The sequence below is a fragment of the Mobula hypostoma genome, chromosome 16 (assembly GCF_963921235.1).
Source record: "Mobula hypostoma chromosome 16, sMobHyp1.1, whole genome shotgun sequence".
In the NCBI taxonomy this organism is placed as follows: domain Eukaryota; kingdom Metazoa; phylum Chordata; class Chondrichthyes; order Myliobatiformes; family Myliobatidae; genus Mobula; species Mobula hypostoma.
The window spans coordinates 37,713,670-37,732,785 of NC_086112.1; the positions used below are offsets into that span (position 1 = coordinate 37,713,670).

At 40.1% G+C, this 19,116-nt stretch overlaps 1 protein-coding gene across 7 annotated transcripts in view; it reads right to left on the reverse strand.

Moving 5' to 3' along the window:
• Positions 1-19,116, reverse strand: part of LOC134357338 (protein prune homolog 2-like) — a 338,972-nt gene that overhangs the window by 26,143 nt on the left and 293,713 nt on the right. For all 7 annotated transcript variants that reach the window (XM_063068774.1, XM_063068772.1, XM_063068773.1 and 4 more), the window contains 4 exons: positions 16,082-16,258; positions 6,859-6,961; positions 3,178-3,309; positions 196-282 (listed from right to left, as the gene is read on the reverse strand). In XM_063068774.1, the coding sequence (XP_062924844.1) occupies positions 196-282; positions 3,178-3,309; positions 6,859-6,961; positions 16,082-16,258 (499 nt within the window). The remainder of the gene's footprint in view (positions 1-195; positions 283-3,177; positions 3,310-6,858; positions 6,962-16,081; positions 16,259-19,116) is intronic.

Consider the following 19,116-nt stretch of genomic DNA (forward strand, 5'->3'; position numbering starts at 1 on the left):
ATACACAAAATGCTGGAGGAACTCAGCAGGCCAGGCAGCATCTAAGGAAAAAAACGACAGTCGACATTTTGGGCTGAGACCTTTTGGCGGGACTGACGGAAAGATTTAAACTTTTCAGGGTAGGCATCGTTACATCACTTATACACCCAATATTCCTAGGCTCCTTAAAATGTGGAGTGGAATGTCATCACTTACCTAATAAAAGGCCGAGTCACAGCAAGTATTGTCCTGATAAACCATGATGGGTGCACAATTATAAATGATTTCAAATTCTTCCTCAACCTGTATTTTAAGAAATAGGCATCCGTTAGTCTCATGAGACCATGAATTTGCGCCTTGGAAGGTTTCCAGGGTGCAGGCCTGGACAAGGTTGTATGGAAGACCGGCAGATGCCCATGCTGCAAGTCTCCCCTCTCCATGCCACCGATGTTGTCCAAGGGAAGGGCACTAGGGCCGATACAGCTTGGCACCGGTGTCATCGCAGAGCAATATGTGGTTAAGTGCCTTGCTCAAGGACACAACACGCTGCCTCAGCTGAGGCTTGAACTAGCGACCTTCAGATCACTAGATCGACGCCTTAACCACTTGGCCACGTGCCAGAAGAGTAATAAAATAACACTTCACTGTTTCAAATAATTATTACTCTGTTTTTCTTCCTTTACATTACTAACATTCAGAAAGGACATTCAAATCATTTCCTTTAACTGTACTGAATTATATTCACAATTTGCTGACTGACACAATGCACAAACACTTTTCATATAAATATGGAAAATAAAAAAGGGATTTATTTCTAAAATTTAAACAGTGGAATACAAGTGTAAGCATATTGGAAATTTAGGAGATTTTTTAAAAAGGGTGGGACTAGAATACAGTTGAAGTCAGAAGTTTACATACACCTCAGCCAAATACATTTAAACTCAGTTTTTCAAAATTCCTGACATTTAATCCGAGAAAACATTCCCTGTATTAGGTCAGTTAGGATCACTACTTTATTTTAAGAATGTGAAATGTCAGAATAATAGTAGAGAGAATGATTTATTTCAGCTTTATTTCTTTCATCACTTTCCAAGTGGGTCAGATGTTTACACACACTTTGTTAGTATTTGGTAGCATTGCCTTTAAATTGTTTAACTTGGGTCAAATGTTTTGGTAGCCTTCCACAAGCTTCTCACAGTAAGTTGCTGGAATTTTGTTCCATTCCTCCAGACAGACCTGGTGTGACTGAGTCAGGTTTGTAGGCCTCCTTGCTCACACACGCTTTTTCAGTTCTGCCTACAAACTTTCTGTTGGATTGAGGTCAGGGCTGAGTGATGGCCACTCCAATACCTTGACTTTGTTGTCCTTAAGCAATTTTGCCACAACTTTGGAGGTATGCCTGGGGTCATTGTCCATTTGGAAGACCCATTTGTGACCGAGCTTTAACTTCCAGGCTGATGTCTTGAGATGTTGCTTCAATATATCCACATAATTTTCCTTCCTCATGATGCCATCTATTTTGTGAAGTGCACCAGTCCCTCCTGCAGCAAAGCACCCCCACAACATGATGCTGCCACCCCCATGTTTCACGGTTGGGATGGTGTTCTTTGGCTTGCAAGCCTCACCCTTTTTCCTCCAAACATAATGATGGTCATTATGGCCGAACAGTTCGGTTTTTGTTTCATCAGACCAGATGACATTTCTCCAAAAAGTAAGATCTTTGTCCCCATGTGCACTTGCAAACTGTAGTCTGGCTTTTTTATGGCGGTTTTGGAACAGTGGCTCCTTCCTTGCTGAGCAGCCTTTCAGGTTATGTGGATATAGGACTCGTTTTACTGTGGATATAGATACTTGTCAACCTGTTTTCTCCAGCATCTTCACAGGGTCCTTTGCTGTTGTTCTGGGATTGATTTGCACTTTTCACGCCAAAGTACGTTCATCTCTAGGAGACAGAATGCGTCACTTTCCTGAGCGGTATGACGGCTGTGTGGTCCCATGTTGTTTATACTTGAGTACTATTGTTTGTACAGATGAACGTGGTACCTTCAGGCATTTGGAAATTGCTCCCAAGGATGAACCAGACTTGACATCATTCTCTGACCTCAATCCGATAGAAAATTTGTGGGCAGAACTGAAAAAGCGTGTGCGAGCAAGGAGGCCTACAAACCTGACTCAGTTACACCAGTTCTGTCTGGAGGAATGGAACAAAATTCCAGCAACTTACTGTGAGAAGCTTGTGGAAGGCTACACAAAACGTTTGACCCAAGTTAAACAATTTAAAGGCAATGCTACCAGACACTAACAAAGTGTACGTAAACTTCTGACCTACTGGGAAAGTGATGAAAGAAATAAAAGCTGAAATAAATCATTCTCTCTACTATTATTCTGACATTTCACACTCTTAAAATAAAGTAGTGTTCCTAACTGATCTAATACAGGGAATGTTTTCTAGGATTAAGTGTCAGGAATTGTAAAAATCTGAGTTTAAGTGTATTTGGCTAAGGTGTATGTAAACTTCTGACTTCAACTGTACATCTTCACTGGGATTTAAAAAGATTAATTCTAGCATGGGAAGTAAACTGGTTTTAACTGGATTTTCTTATGTCAATCCCAGTATTCCAGATAGAAATTTATTTTAAAATTGCTCCCCAGTGACAGATTGGTTCACTCATGAAACTTATGGCACATATTGATTTTACTTCCAATTTATATTTGTATCTGCATTTCATTAACACATGAAAAACTATTCGTCTAACTGACCATTATGTAACTTGATAATCTATTTTACAAGCATTCCCAATGCTCTTCCCTCTTTGTAAATTCACTGCAGTTAAATATTCATCTGCACCATCCATATGCACTCACTGGCACACACACTAAAAGTACAGCCCTGTTTCCCAATCTCTACCAGACTCCATAAAATCTGTCTGGAAATCTTCATCCCTTTCTGCCTCCCTCTCCCACTATTGCTGATTATGATCAATCATGTAAGTATCTATAGCTGTACTCACTTGATCTACATGTCTATGCAATTGCATACAAGTGAGAAGCACAGAGCTAATTTGGGGTTTGAGCTCAATTTCTCTGATTAGGAAGATCCTATTAAAATTCAGCCCTAAATTTAATGCTTGTTTAGTACCGGTACGAGAAGTTCTAAAGAGGTTGATTGAAATAAAACAATAAAGAAAAAATACTCACCTTCTGTCAATCATTTGATAGCACTTTTTCATCCAATTAAAACCTGGCATCTTTCTTCGTGGAGTGGCTCCATTCAGATAAATGATCATGTAATCCTCAGCTACCAAGAGCTCTAAAGTACTTATCACATACCTGTCCACAAAGAAAACGGACTTTCAATTTCAGGGCTTTTCAAATCTGCTTTCAATTACTAACTTTAGCATTGCTGAAATGATAATGAGACTTACAACACAAAATGTCAAATTTAACAAATAAGTGACAACTTTAATCTATGAGGCTCAAGATCCACATTTTTTGAATTACTCGAAGACCTTTAGCAAGCCCATTTCGCTAACGACTAAAAACCAACATTCTTTTGCTCACTGGTGTAATTGCCAAAGTTCAGCCAAGTTTTAGAGATCGGTGTTGTAGATTAGCAAAGTGGAAACCGCTCATCGAAAACAGCTTACAGTAGGCCCTCCTTATCCGTGGGTTCCACATGCGCGGATTCAACCAACCGCGGATCAGGAAAACCCGGAAGTTCTCTCTCCAGCACTTGTTTGAGCATTTTTTCTTGTCATTATTCCCTAAACAATACAGAGTAAAAGCTATATACATAGCATTTACACTGTATTAGGTATTATAAGTAACCTAGAGATGATTTAAAGTATATGGGAGGATGTTCATAGATTATATGCAAATACTACGCCGTTTTATATAATGGACTTGAGCATCCACGTTTTTTGGTATCCATGGGGGGTCCCGGAACCAATCCCCTGTGGATAAGGAGGGCCGACTGTACACATAAAATGCTGGAGGAACTCAGCAAGTCAGGTGGCATATGTTGCAAGATGAAGATCTTGACTTATGAGATATGAGATACTTATGATTTATGACTCCTTACAGAGCTCAGTGAGAAAAAAGGCAATTGGCTAAACGCACTTAGCTTTGGCTTGTGGTTCCATAATAAGCTGCTGGTGAGGTGCTTTCATTAATCAGTTCATCACTAACCTCCACAACAGTGCACTGTACAATGGAGCTGAAGGTCAGAGGTTAATGCATCACAATCTGAAATATTAACTCAATTTCCCTTTGTATAGATGCTGCCTGACCTTTTGAGTTTTTTGAGAACTCTCTTTTTTAAACTCCAGATTGAAAAGTTATATATCAATGCATTTTCATTTCCTTTTAGTATTACTCAACCACAATTTCTAATCTGATGAAAAATCTAATGCATTTTCAATGGCATTGAACTAATTTTCAATGGTAATAGATTGAGACTGATGGAATTCACTTAATTACAAACCATGAGATTTTCATCAGTCTTACTCAATAGGATTCCACATATTCTATATTGAAGATATTGATTAAAATATTCTATGCAAGTGTCATAAATTTTCATTGTCTCCATTGCACACTTCATTTTGATCTGTTCGATCAGTTTAAAATTGTTCCAGCAAAATCAGTGAGACAACTAAACTGACATCAAAATAAACTTACCAGTTAATTAAAATTTCATCATTTATTCTGAGCTGGTATGTCTAATATGCTCATTGGAGGCATGATCGTAAAATATAACGCATATGAGCAAAAGATTTTTTTTCAAATTTAGCAACATTCAAAACAAAGTAACTTAGGTTTGACTCCATCTAATTAAACTTACTGATTCAAATTTTATAGCAATTGCAACATGCTTTTTTAATCTATTTAATCAAATCCATTCTTTCATGGACTAAATAAATATGTACTATATTGATATATAGATATTGAAATGAAACTAAAGTAAAACAAGGTCAAAATTTTTGTGGATAAAATTACAATAAATATATATGTATATATTAATAAATTATATTAATAAATGTATATATTAAACTACAGTTTTATTTGAAAATGGATTATGTTTACTCAAAATTGTGAAATGGTAATATTAAAATTGGTACATAGTGAACAGCATATATTTATGTCAAGGCAAACATCGTGGTTGAACACTGGATCAATACTGTCCACAAATATTTTTTCCTATTTCCTCACAGTGGAACCTAATCAACAACCACAATTCGGTCATTTAATTTCCTGTAAACAGTATGTCAACCCTCAGTGAGTCTCATAACATATCATGAACCAGGGAGAATCATGGATTTTGCACTGAATTTGTATGTTACTGTTTATTTCTAATTTGAGAGGTATTTAATAAATCTCTTCTAATATTAAAGTATTTCAGTTCTTGGATCTTCATATCTATTCAACAGATATCATTCAGTGCAAACCCATATAGAAAGCTATTATAAATCACATTGATTAAATCAGTCTTACGTACAATGGTGGTTATTTACTTTGCACATACTTCAGTTAAAGCGGATGATTCTAAGATAAGAGATCTTAACTAAATTTGTCCAAAGTTATAAAGCTGAAGACTATTAGGACAACAATGAATCTATAAAAAATTGTCTAAGAACAGTGGCATAAATTAAATTCATTGTAATAAAGAATTATAGCTAAGAGTTGTTTATTTTAAGCAACACTCGAAGTTGAAGAATTCTATGTTCATACCAAGGGGCTGGAGACTACCTAGACGGTATATGAGGTGTTGCTCCTCCAACCTGAGTTTAGCCCCAAAAATAACATCGAATTCTCCAACTTCCAGTAATTCACTCCCCCCTTTCCTCTATCCCTATTTCACTCTGCTCCCTTCCCCAGCTGCCTATCACCTCCCTCATGGTTCTGCCTCCTTCTTCTACTACCCATTGTTTTCCTGCCTATGACATCCCTGCTTCCCCTCCCCCACCCCTTTGTCTTTCAAATTACTGGTCTTTCAACTGAACCTACAAGCATTCTTCAAATCCTTCCCCCTCCTTCTTTCTTCAGTCCTGATGAAGGGTTCTGGCCCGAAACGTCGACTCATCGTTTCCACTGATGCTACCCGACCTGCTGAGTTCCTCCAGCGTGCTGTGAGTGTTGCTTTGATCCCAGCATCTGCAGATTATTTTGTGTTTATTTTAAGTCTCAGTGTAGTTCATGGAAAAAGGGAGGTGAAACTGATCAGTATCATCAGTAGCACAAAATGTTTTAGGTCAAACAATCTTTTATCAGAACCCATTAAGGGAGCTAGGGCTTTACTCTTTGGAGAGAAGGAGGATGAGAGGAGACATGATAGAGGTGTACAAGATAATAAGAGGAATAGATAGAGTGGATAGCCAGTGCCTCTTCCCCAGGGCACCACTGCTCAATACAAGAGGACATGGCTTTAAGGTAAGGGGTGGGAAGTTCAAGGGGGATATTAGAGGTAGGTTTTTTACTCAGAGAATGGTTCGTGCATGGAATGCACTGCCTGAGTCAGTAGTGGAGGCAGATACACTAGCGAAGTTTAAGAGACTACTAGACAGGTATATGGAGGAATTTAAGGTGGGGGCTTATATGGGATGCAGGGTTTGAGGGTCGGCACAACATTGTGGGCCGAAGGGCCTGTACTGTGCTGTACTATTCTATGTTCTATGTTCCATCTTTATGAAAGGTAAGTTGCCTGTAACATTGACTCAACGTTCTCTCCAAGAATGTTGCTCGACCTGCTGAGTGTTTCTAGCATTTTGCAGTCTTTCTTAAGTCCAGATGAAAGCTTATTCACTTCGTAAGTAGAATAAGAGTTCAATATAATTATTTGGTTATGAATCAGAACAAATACATAAGTTGTACTATTTTACTTACAAAAAGAGGTTCTCCATGATATAGTTATAGTCTGGTCTGCTGCTCTCTGGCAGGAAGCATGCAGCAAACACAATGATAGCATTAAGCCCATCACTATAGTATCCTGAGGAAAAGGAGATATTTGTTTGTTGTTGTGCAGTATTAATGGCATAATCTAAAATATTTCAGCATTGCAGAGGAAAAGAAAATGTATTAATTGTAACAGCAGCTCAACTCATTTCTCAGATCATTAATTGTTAATCAGTTATCCATTGGAGCTGTAAGAATCAAAATATTCTTTTTAACTTCAGAAGGTTGAGGAAGTTTGGAGTAGGCCCCCAATTCCTAAGAACTTTCTGCAGGGGCACAAATGAGAGCATCCTGACTGGCTGCATCACTGCCTAGTATGGGAACTGTACCTCCCTCAATCACAGGATACTGCAGAGAGTGGTGCAGACAGCCCAGTGCATCTGTAGTTGTGAAGTTCCCATGATTCAGGACATCTACAAAGACAGGTGTGAAAAAAGGGCCCAAAGGATCACTGGGGGCCCATGTCATCCCAACCGCAATCTACTTCAGCTGCTACATCCGGGAAACGGTACCGCAGTATAAAAGCCAGGACCGACAGGCTCCGGCACAGCTTCTTCCACCAGGCTATCAAATTGATTAACTCACGCTGATTTGAGTGCATTTCTATGTACATTGGCTGTTCTGTTTATTATGAACTATAAATTACTATGATTGCACATTGCACATTTAGACAGACATAACGTAAAGATTTTTACTCCTCATGTATGTGAAGGATATAAGAAATAAAGTCAACTCAATTCAATTCTGTTTTGTTATTTCATTGTCTATATTTGTGAAAAAAATCAGAAGACTATTAAACAATATACATGCATGATGAATTCTGAAAATCCCCTTTAAAAATATTTGATTGGGGAATTCCAATAGTCTGAACAGGAACTCTAAATAGCACCATTGATAAAGCTGATTTAAAAAACATGTGTCCTTAAGGAAGGCTGTTGCAGTTACTATTTACACACATTTTGTTTTCCTTCTATACTTTGTAAGATCAGAAAAGAATAGAAACATATCTATCACAACAATATTCCTTTATTTGCTTGAAATAAATATTCTGTGAAAGAGGTACTCAGCCTAATAAGCTGTGACAGACTCAAGTTAGTGAGATAAATATTTAGTTTATTTCCATTTGGTGTAAGTAACTGTTGAGGTATATTGTATCATTACCGAGTACAGTACTTGAGGAAAGCAAGCTTATAAATCAAAGTTTGGATAACTGCAATGCTATTCTTCCATTCAAAAGAAAAACAGCTAGAAGAGAAGGTTAAGTATTTAGTAAGATCAATAGGCTTTCATGACACCTTTTTTACGTTAATGTAGGTCCTCTAGATTAACAAAAGATAGTATTGACCCTAAACAAATTTCTGTTCAGTTAATAACATAAGCACAATTTATTTCTGGTCTCAGTTAATGTTAAATAATCACCCTTTGTTATCCTTTAAAGGCTTTAGCTAGTGGATTGAGTCCAACTCCAGAAACCTTGCTATTGAAAAATTACAAAGCATGAGGAAGAAAACAGTAATGTGAAACAAGAGGCAGGGAGAAACGCTAAAATAAACTGAGATTTTAACCCTAGAGAAACCTGTCTTTATTTCATTTCATTTTTGCTATGGTGAAACACAAAAAAAAACTTGTGAATGTCTCTAGAAAATTGTTTAGCATGTTGGCGCTGTGCATTGATCCTTGACCAAGACTCCATCCTAAAAGGAATAACTTTGGTATTCTGTCCTCCTAATCCCAGACCATTTTTCTGACACACAGTTCCTCCATCAACAAAGCAGGTTAAAATGTATGAAGAGCTCACATACAAAATGCTGGAGGAACTCAGCAGGCCAGGCAGCATCTATGGAAAAGAGTACAGTCGACCTATTGGGCCGAAACCCTTCGGCAGGACTGGTGAAAAAGAGCTGAGGAGTAGATTTAAAATGCGGGGTGGGAGAAGGGGAAAGAGAAACATAAGGCGATAGGTGAAACCTGAATGGGGTGGGATGAAGTAAGAAGCTGAGACGTTGATTGGTGAAAGAGACAGAAGGCCATGGAAGGAAGAAAAGGGAGAGGAGCAGCAGAGGGAGGTGATGGGTGGGCAAGGAAATAAGGTGAGAGCGGGAAAAGGGAATGGAAAATGGTGAAGGAGGGGTGGGGGCATTACCAGAAGTTCAAGAAATCAGTGGTTCTTGTCATCAGGTTGGAGGCTATCCAAACAGAATATAAGATGTTGTTCCTCCAACCCAAGTATGGCTTCATCACGACAGTGGAGGAGGCCATGGATCGACATATCGGCATGGGATTGGGAAGATAATTAAAATGTGTGGCCACTGGGAGATTCTGCTTTTTCTGGCTTTTTCCTGCTTTTTTCTGTACTCTCTCCCATAAATGCTGCCTGGCTTGCAGAGTTCCTCCAGCATTTTGTGTGTGTTTCTCGGATTTCCAGCATCTGCAGATTTTCTCTGGTAAGTTAAGAGCTCAGAAGCTCGGAGACCTCAGCCTGCACCCTGCCTTGTAAAGCTGGATCCTGGACTTCCTGTTGAATCACCGGCAGGTGGTAAGGATGGGCTCCCTCAACTCTGGTCCTCTGCCCCTCAACACAGGAGCCCCCAGGGCTGTATCCTGAGCTCACTCCTCTACTCCCTATACACCCACGACTGTCTTACCATGCACAGCTCCAATCTGCTGATCAAATTTTCAGATGGCATGACATTGATGGGCCTCATTTCCAACAATGATGAGACAGTCTACGTAGGAGAAGTCAATGCTCTGACACAGTGGTGCCAAGAAAACAACCTCTCGCTCAATGTCAAAAAGAAACGAAGGAGTTGATCGTGGATTACAGGAGGAATGGAGACAGGTCAGGCCCTTACTGATATAGAAATATAGAAACATAGAAAATAGCTGCAGGAGTACACCATTTGGCCCTTTGAGCCTGCACCGCCATTCAGTACGATCATGGCTGATCATCCAACTCAGAACCCTGTATCAGCCTTCCCTCCATACCCCCGATCCCTTTAGCCACAAGAGCCATATCTAACTCCCCCTTAAATATAGCCAATGAACTGGCCTCAACTGTTTCCTGTGGCAGAGAATTCCACAGATTCACCACTCCCTGCATGAAGAAGTTATTCCTCATCTCGGTCCTAAAAGGCATCCCCTTTATCCTCAAACCGTGACCCCTTGTTCTGGACTTCCCCAACATCGGGAACAACCTTCCTGCATCTAGCCTGTCCAATCCCTTTAAAATTTTATACGTTTCAATCAGATCCCCCCTCAATCTTCTAAATTCCAGAGAGTATAAGCCTAGTCAATCCAGTCTTTCATCATATGAAAGTCCTACCATCCCAGGAATCAATCTGGTGAACCTTCTTTGTACTCCCTCTATGGCAAGAATGTCTTTCCTCAGATTAGGGGACCAAAACTGCACACAATACTCCAGGTGTGGTCTCACCAAGGCCTTGTACAACTGCAGTAGTACCTCCCTGCTCCTGTACTCGAATCCTCTTGCTATGAATGCCAGCATACCATTCGCCTTTTTCACCGCCTGCTGTACCTGCATACCCACTTTCAATGACTGGTGTACAACGACACCCAGGTCTCGTTGCACCTCCCCTTTTCCTAATCAGCCACCATTCAGATAATAATCTGTTTTCCTATTCTTGCTACCAAAGTGGATAACCTCACATTTATCCACATTAAATTGCATCTGCCATGAACTTGCCCACTCACCTAACCTATCCAAGTCACCCTGCATCCTCTTAGCATCCTCCTCACAGCTAACACTGCCGCCCAGCTTCGTGTCATTCACAAACTTGGAGATGCTGCATTTAATTCCCTCGTCTAAGTCATTTATATATATCGTAAACAGCTGGGGTCCCAACACTGAGCCTTGCGGTACCCCACTAGTCACTGCCTGCCATTCTGAAAAGGTCCCATTTATTCCCACTCTTTGCTTCCTGTCTGCCAACCAATTCTCTATCCACATCAATACCATACCCCCAATACCGTATGCTTTAAGTTTGCACACTAATCTCCTGTGTGGGACCTTGTCAAAAGCCTTTTGAAAATCCAAATATACCACATCCACTGGTTCTCCCCTATCCACTCTACTAGTTACATCCTCAAAAAATTCTATGAGATTCGTCAGACATGATTTTCCTTTCACAAATCCATGCTGACTTTGTCCGATGATTTCACCACTTTCCAAATGTGCTGTTATCACATCTTTGATAACTGACTCTAGCATTTTCCCCACCAGCGATATCAGGCTTACCGGTCTATAATTCCCCAGTTTCTCTCTCCCTCCTTTTTTAAAAAGTGGGGTTACATTAGCCACCCTCCAATCCTCAGGAACTAATCCAGAATCTAAAGAGTTTTGAAAAATTATCACTAATGCATCCACTACTTCTTGGGCCACTTCCTTAAGCACTCTGGGATGCAGACCATCTGGCCCTGGGGATTTATCTGCCTTTAATCCCTTGAATTTACCTAACACCACTTCCCTACTAACATGCATTTCCCTCAGTTCCTCCATCTCACTAGACCTTCGGTCTCCTACTATTTCCGGAAGATTATTTATGTCCTCCTTAGTGAAGACAGAACCAAAGTAGTTATTCAATTGGTCTGCCATGTCCTTGTTCCCCATGATCAATTCACCTGTTTCTGATTGTAAGGGGCCTACATTTGTCTTAACCAATCTTTTTCTTTTCACATATCTGTAAAAGCTTTTACAGTCAGTTTTTATGTTCCTTGCCAGCCTTCTCTCATAATCTTTTTTTCCCTTTCCTAATTAAGCCCTTTGTCCTCCTCTGCTGGACTCTGAATTTCTCCCAGTCCTCAGGTGAGCCACTTTTTCTGGCTAACTTGTATGTTTCTTCTTTGGAATTGATACTATCGCTAATTTCCCTTGTCAGCCACGAGTGCACTACCTTCCCTGGTTTATTCTTTTGCTAAACTGGGATGAACAATTGTTGATGTTCATCCATGCAATCTTTAAATGCTTACCATTGCATATCCACTGTCAACCCTTTAAGTATCATTTGCCAGCCTATCTTAGTTAATTCACGTCTCATACCTTCAAAGTTACCCTTCTTTAAGTTCAGAACCTTTGTTACTGAATTAACTATATCACTCTCCATCCTAATGAAGAATTCCACCATATTATGGTCACTCTTACCCAAGGGGCCTCGCACGACAAGATTGCTAATTAACCCTTCCTCATTGTTCAATACCCAGTCTAGAATAGCCTGCTCTCTAGTTGGTTGCTCAACATGTTGGTTCAGAAAACCATCCCGCATACATTCCAAGGAATCCTCTTCCTCAGCACCCTTACCAATTTGGTTCACCCAATCTATATGTAGATTGAAGTCACCCATTATAACTGCTGTTCCTTTATTGCACGTATTTCTAATTTCCTGTTTAATGCCATCCCCAACCTCAGTACTACTGTTAGGTGGCCTGTACACAACTCCCACCAACGTTTTCTGCCCCTTAGTGTTATGCAGCTCTACCCATATCGATTCCACATCCTCCTGGCTAATGTCCTTCCTTTCTATTGCGTTAATCTCCTCTCTAACCAGCAATGCCACCCCACCTCCTTTTCTTTCATGTCTATCCCTCCTGAATATTGAATATCCCTGAATGTTGAGCTCCCGTCCTTGGTCACCCTGGAGCCATGTCTCTGTGATCCCAACTATATCATATTCATTAATAACTATCTGCACATTCAATTCATCCACCTTGTTACGAATGCTCCTTGCATTGACACACAAAACCTTCAGGCTTGCTTTTACAACACTCTTAGCCCTTATACAATTATGTTGAAAAGTGGCCCTTTTTGATTTTTGCCCTGTATTTGCCGGCCTGCCACTTTTACTTTTCACCTTACTACTTTTTGCTTCTACCCTCATTTTACACCCCTCTGTCTCTCTGCACTTGTTCCCACCCCCCTGCCACATTAGTTTAAATGCTCCTGAACAACAGTAGCAAACGCTCCCCCTAGGACATTGGTTCCAGTCCAGCCCAAGTGCAGACCGTCCTGTTTGTACCGGTCCCACCTCCTCCAGAACTGGTTCCAATGCCCCAGAAATTTGAATCCCTCCCTCTTGCACCATTTTTCAAGCCACATATTCATCTGAAATATCCTTCTATTTCTACTCTGACTAGCACGTGGCACTGGTAGTAATCCAGAGATTTTTACCTTTGTGGTCCTACCTTTGTGTCCTGCAGCCGCTCAGAGACATCCTTGATCCTTGCACCTGGGAGGCAACATACCCTCCTGGAGTCTCGTTTGCGGCCGCAGAAACGCCTATCTGTTTCCCTTACAATCGAATCCCCTATCACTATAACTCTCCCACTCCTTTTCCTTCCCTCCTGTGCCTCAGAGCCACCCATGGTGCCATGAACTCGGCTGCTGCTGCCTTCCCCTGATGAGACATCTCCCCCAACAGTATCCAAAACAGTCTATCTGTTTAGGAGGGAGATGACCTCATGGGACTCCTGCACTACCTGCCTACTGCTACGCTGTTTCGTGGCCACCCAATCCCTTTCTGCCTGTGTAGCCTTTACCTGCGGTGTGGCCAACTCACCGAAAGTGCTATTCACGACTTTCTCAGCATCGCGGATGCTCCAGTATGAATCCAATCGCAGCTCCAGCTGCTCAATGCGGTCTGCCAGAAGCTGGGACTGTAGTTGAGAGGGTGAGTAGTTTCAAGTTCCTTGGTATACACGTCACTGAGGATCTCACCTGGACTGTACATACTGGCTATGAGGTGATAAAAGCACAACAGCACCTGCTTCACCTCAGAAAGCTGAAGAAGTTTGGCATAAGTCCCCAAATCCCTAGGATTTTCTACAGGAGCAGAATTGAGAGCATCCTGACTGGCTATGTCATCGCCTGATATGGGAACTGTACTACTTTCAACCGCTGGGCACTGCAGAGAGTGGTGTAGACAGCACAGCGCATCTGTAGATGTGAACTGTCCTCTATTCAGGACATTAATAGCAGTAGGTGCGTAACAAGGGCCTGGAGGATCACCAGGACTTCCAGCTACCCCAACTGCAAACTGTTTCAGCTGCTACCATCTAGCAAACGGGACTGCAGCATGCAGCTAGTATGTACAGACCTCGTGAGATCCTTGGTGATGTGTATGCTGAGGAGCTTAAAGCTGTTTACCCTCTCGACTGATGTCAATTGATGTCTCCAGTGATGTCAATATCGGGGTTAGCCTGTCTCCATTGCTCCTGTAATCCACAACCAGCTCCTTTGTTTTTGCGACACTGAGGGAGAGATTGTTTTCTATGAGGTTGCCTGGGCATGCCATAGCTTAAAAAAACAGTTTCAGTCTGAAATAACTGTAAGAGTTTTCTTCTAATCACCAGGTAAGTGAAGGAACGAACTTTTAATAAGCATAATTAATAATATTTTCAGGTGATACTTCTTGCAAAGTACCTTGCAAGCAATGTAAACTGAATAAATCAGCAAGCCAAGTATCTTCAAGCCTCTAATCAATGGCCTGTCTTGCATCATAAGCACAAGATGATGGAGTCTGGGGCCAAAAGTAACAGCTGGAAGAATTCAGTGTATTAAACAGTATCTGTGTAGGCCAAAGGGATGTGTCAACATCTCAGCTTGAGACCATGCATCAGGTCTTGAGGGAGAAAGGAAAGACAGCCAGTATATGGAAGTGAAGGGTAGATTGCTGGAACCAGATGAGATAGGTGGGGCAGATGGAGATGACGTGGAGGTGAAACAATGAAAAAGCTGAACAAAGGGAAAGAGAAGCTGGGTGAGGTCATGGAGAGGAAAAAGAAGTACAGCCAATAATGATACAGACATAGCTGGGGCCCATGTAAGTGTCAATGGGTACACCTTTGATGTGAAATTAATTAACCTGCTTAGTAACATAGCTCAATGAACAAAGTAGCCCCTACATAGTGTCACAGTAAGTTTTGCAGCTGCCTCACAGATCCAGCAACCTGGGTATAGTTCTGAGATCCGGTGCTGTCTGGCTGGAATCATATATTCTCTGTGATCGTGTTGCTCCAGTTATTGCCTGCATCCAAAAGACACGTGGATTGGTAAGTAAACTGACCATTCTAAATTGGCCTTAGTGAACATATGACTGATGGAATTGGGAAGTTGCTAATGGAAATGTGGGAAGAAAAATTTGGTGCTTAATGATCGGCATGGACACAGTGGGTCAAAGGGGATACTTCCAAGCTGTATGGCTCAATGTTAAAAGGAAATAATGTAGAGATGGAATTGTGCAGAGTACTAGCTAGTCATGATGCATCAAATGGCTCTCTTTTATCAACGCATGTATAAGATACACTGCAAGCAATTTACAAGGACCACTTTAATAAATTCCTATCTTTATGAACTCTATCACCAGTAGTAGTTTAAGAACATTAACGTCTTCATGTTCTATTTGAAATCACTGAATACTAAATTCAACATGTATCACCAGTAGGCCAATAACCTGGAAATTGTAATCAAACATCACTGTAGACATATTATCATTGTGTGAAGGTCATCAAGGACAAAGCTCACAACCAGAACCTCACTGCAATTAAGATAGGGTAATGTAAAGAATAACCTTAATGTGTAGAACATGCAGAAAACTATTTAGCCAAACAATTTGGCAACAATTAGCCACAAAAAAAAGAGTGCAACGTCTTTGGGCAAAAGTATCTTAGTTTACAGGTATAAAAAAATCCTATTATGTCAAGGATGCACCAGAAAGAGGAACAATTTATTTTTGCAACTAAGTTATACAAAACACAAGAAATCACCTTATTGTATCTTCAGCAACAATTCCTAATTTCACTTGTTGTGTTAATTGCTGAGGGTGATTACTTTTATCTGCTTTTATTAAATTTAATGCAAACTGTTGTTCTAAATGGGTCTGTGTGGTTCCATTTTATTATGATTCAAAAATTTAAAAATTAGGGAATGAAAGGTCATGTTTACCTAAAGATGTAGGTTTAATTGAGCGAAATTGATACTCATTTACTGAGACCAATCTAGGAAAATCCACAATTTACTACAACTTCTTAATATATGGCACTGGAGTTGAGCCAAATATGCAATAGCATATTGCTTGTTATATAATCTAAGTTATCTAACTTATGTTTTCCTTCAAGAGAGGAATACTTTGATGAAATGCCTTACCCCCATGAGAGACAACTTTTCTGTAAGGTTCAATAGCTTTCATGTCAATCCTGTGTTCCTGTTCCCCAATGACAACAGTTCGCCATAACCGGTTATCAGTGCGTTCCTCTTCAGCTGTATATTCTGGTATAGGTTCTGCCACTTCTCTTCCCATATTGACTGTGCTTGGTGTTTCATCTAAAAGACAATACTTGTAATAAATATTCAGCATTCAGTTGTATGTGCAATATACACAATTTTATAAAGAATGCTCTTATTAGCAATAAAGACACAAGACAGCAAAATACTTCGAAATGGCAAAACAGCAGGTCTTGTAGCATCAGTCGAATAGAAAAAAATGCATTTGATATTTCAGAGTCCTACACCCCCTTCTGAACTAAGTAATATTAAATAGAATAAAAAGTTGAAATAACCTATGCAGTGCTTGGTATAAAAAGTGAAACATAAAATATTAGTTGGTCAGTTGGCTATGTAATGGTGTCGGGGCATAATGAGGGAATAAGTAATATACTGGAGAGGTTAACTGGGAATCTGCAAATTAGTCGGGTTAGGACTTCACTAAAAGTGGATAAACTGACAAAAGAGTCATAAAATTCTAGTTTGTTACTAGAACAGGGTCCTATATTGGAGAAGGGGATTATGAGAAAAATTATTAAAAAAACACTTTAGCCACAGTGGTTCTCATTGTAAATCTAAGGTTATAAAAACTTTTCTGTACTAGATCTTATGCACCAACACTTACAGGCAGAGGAATTTCTCTTTCACTTGGCAAGGTTAATGTAGCGTAGCATAGCAGGTCATCCTACTGTCTTAACACTCCACTAACCCTGGACTGACCTTCTGATGACTTACAGTACATGTGGAGTTTCACATTCTAAATGTGACCATATGGGTGTTCTGGTTTCCTCCCACAGTCTAAAGAAATGCTGATTGTTTGGTTAATTGGCTGTAGTAAATTACCCCTAATATACATGTATACCACAAGAAAATTGATGGGAATATGAAAGAGACTAAGTTACAGGGCAAGGAATTAATGACACTGCTGGTCTTTGACAACCCCCAATATCTTGCAGCACATGAGAACAGGAGCAATATACCCAAAAATGAGTGTCAGCAGATACAATGACACTGTTAACACTGGATAGTTCTTCAGCAGCAACCCAGTCATTTGATGACATATTTAAATAGGAGATTATTATGGACATTGTATCTCAGAAGTAATTAGCCATAAAAGCTCAATCAATCAGCTTCACCTACAATGATGTCATTCCAACTTAACAACAATTGCAGGAAGCACCTTCGCAAAGTCATGATCAGCTAAAGCCAGATAAACCGATATGGAAATTACAAAGTCACCTGTGACTAACATTCATTTGAAAAGAAAACAAAGGATAAGAACTGCTCAGGAACAGTTATTACCCCTCAACACTCAGGCTCCTGAACCAGTGGGGTTAACTTCACTCAGCTTCACTTGCCTCATCACTGAAATGTCCCCACAACCTATAGACTCGCTTTCAAGGACTCTCGTTCTGGATACCTATTGCTTATTTGTTTATTATTATTATTTCTTTTTTTTCTTCCCTTTTGTATTTGCACAGTTTGTTGTCTTTTGCACAGTGGTCATCTGTCCTGTCAGTGCAGTCTTTCATTGATTCTATTATGGTTATTGGGTTTACTGAGTATGCCCACAAGAAAATGAATCTCAGGGTTGTACGTACGTACTTCGATAATAAATTTACTTTGAACTTTGAAAGGATAACACCAGTCAATATAGGCCTCATGCCCGCTGCCAAATCCATCCAAGATGTTGTATGCGATGTTGTTCTTTCGATTTGCTGTGTAGAGTGTCAGGCCGTACTACTCTTCACAATATCTCCATTTCAGCAAGTGTCTGGTAATCCATCCAACAGTGGGCTGCACTGCAGCTTGATCACCAGACTGCTTCCACTTCATAGTTTTTAGCACCTTAGTCTTTTCCATCAGCCTCAACAAAGATGGCCAATGGTTTGAAATGTTTTTGACCCTGCTGTACAGGATATCAAGTGAAGAAAAGTAAATTGTCCAAATAGCACTTAATGGCTGATTTTTGCATCTATTTTCCGCAGAACAAAATTCAAGACACACAACAGCATCAGGAGTGTAATATATAGATAACAGTACAAAACAATCAAATTATGCTACTTTGGAACATTATTTTTCACCTTAATAATCACATGTAATTGTTATTAGCAACTATGAAAAAACTTGATTTATATTAAAAGTAAATGTTTTGATATGTAGCTTCTAGTCAAATTTAGCAGTTTATGTATATTGGCTTTGCCATCTGTCAGATTTTGTTTAATCTAACACTAGTGCAACAAATAGCTCGATGCTTCTGGTCACTGTTTCATTTCACTTGTGAACGTTAAAACTATTGATAGAAACAGCTGTCACTGTGAATATTTCACAACATAAAGTAGTTCAGCATTTTTCATTAGGAATATTTTTCATCTCGGCAGAGTGGTGTTCATGAGATTTGTCAATACACACGCAGTGAGCAATAAGGCACCTGCCTTGGCCGAAGCAACTTCAACATGGTAAATGAATCCTGTCATGAGATTCCACTGCTCTCAACAAAGCCAAACTAACCTACTGATAACCACCGAGAATTCTATGTAGATATAGTGAACATAAAACAGTATAGCACAGTATGGGCCCTTTGGCCCCTGGTACTGTATCAACCCATTACCTACTCCAAAATCAATTTGATGCCTCCCTCCCACACCCACATCACCCTCCGTTTTTCTTTCATCTTAAATATTCCTAACATGTCTGCCTCTACCACCACCTCTGGCAGTGTGTTCCACACACCCGCCGCTCTCTGTATAAAAAACAGCCTCTGAGTTTCTTTTGATCACCTTAAAATTATGTCCTCTCAATATTAGCCATTTCCTTCCCGGGTAAAGGGTGCTGGCTGTCAACTCTATTAATGTCTCTTATCTCTTATGCACCTCTATCAAGTCACCTCTCATCCTTCTCCATTCCAAAGTGAAAAG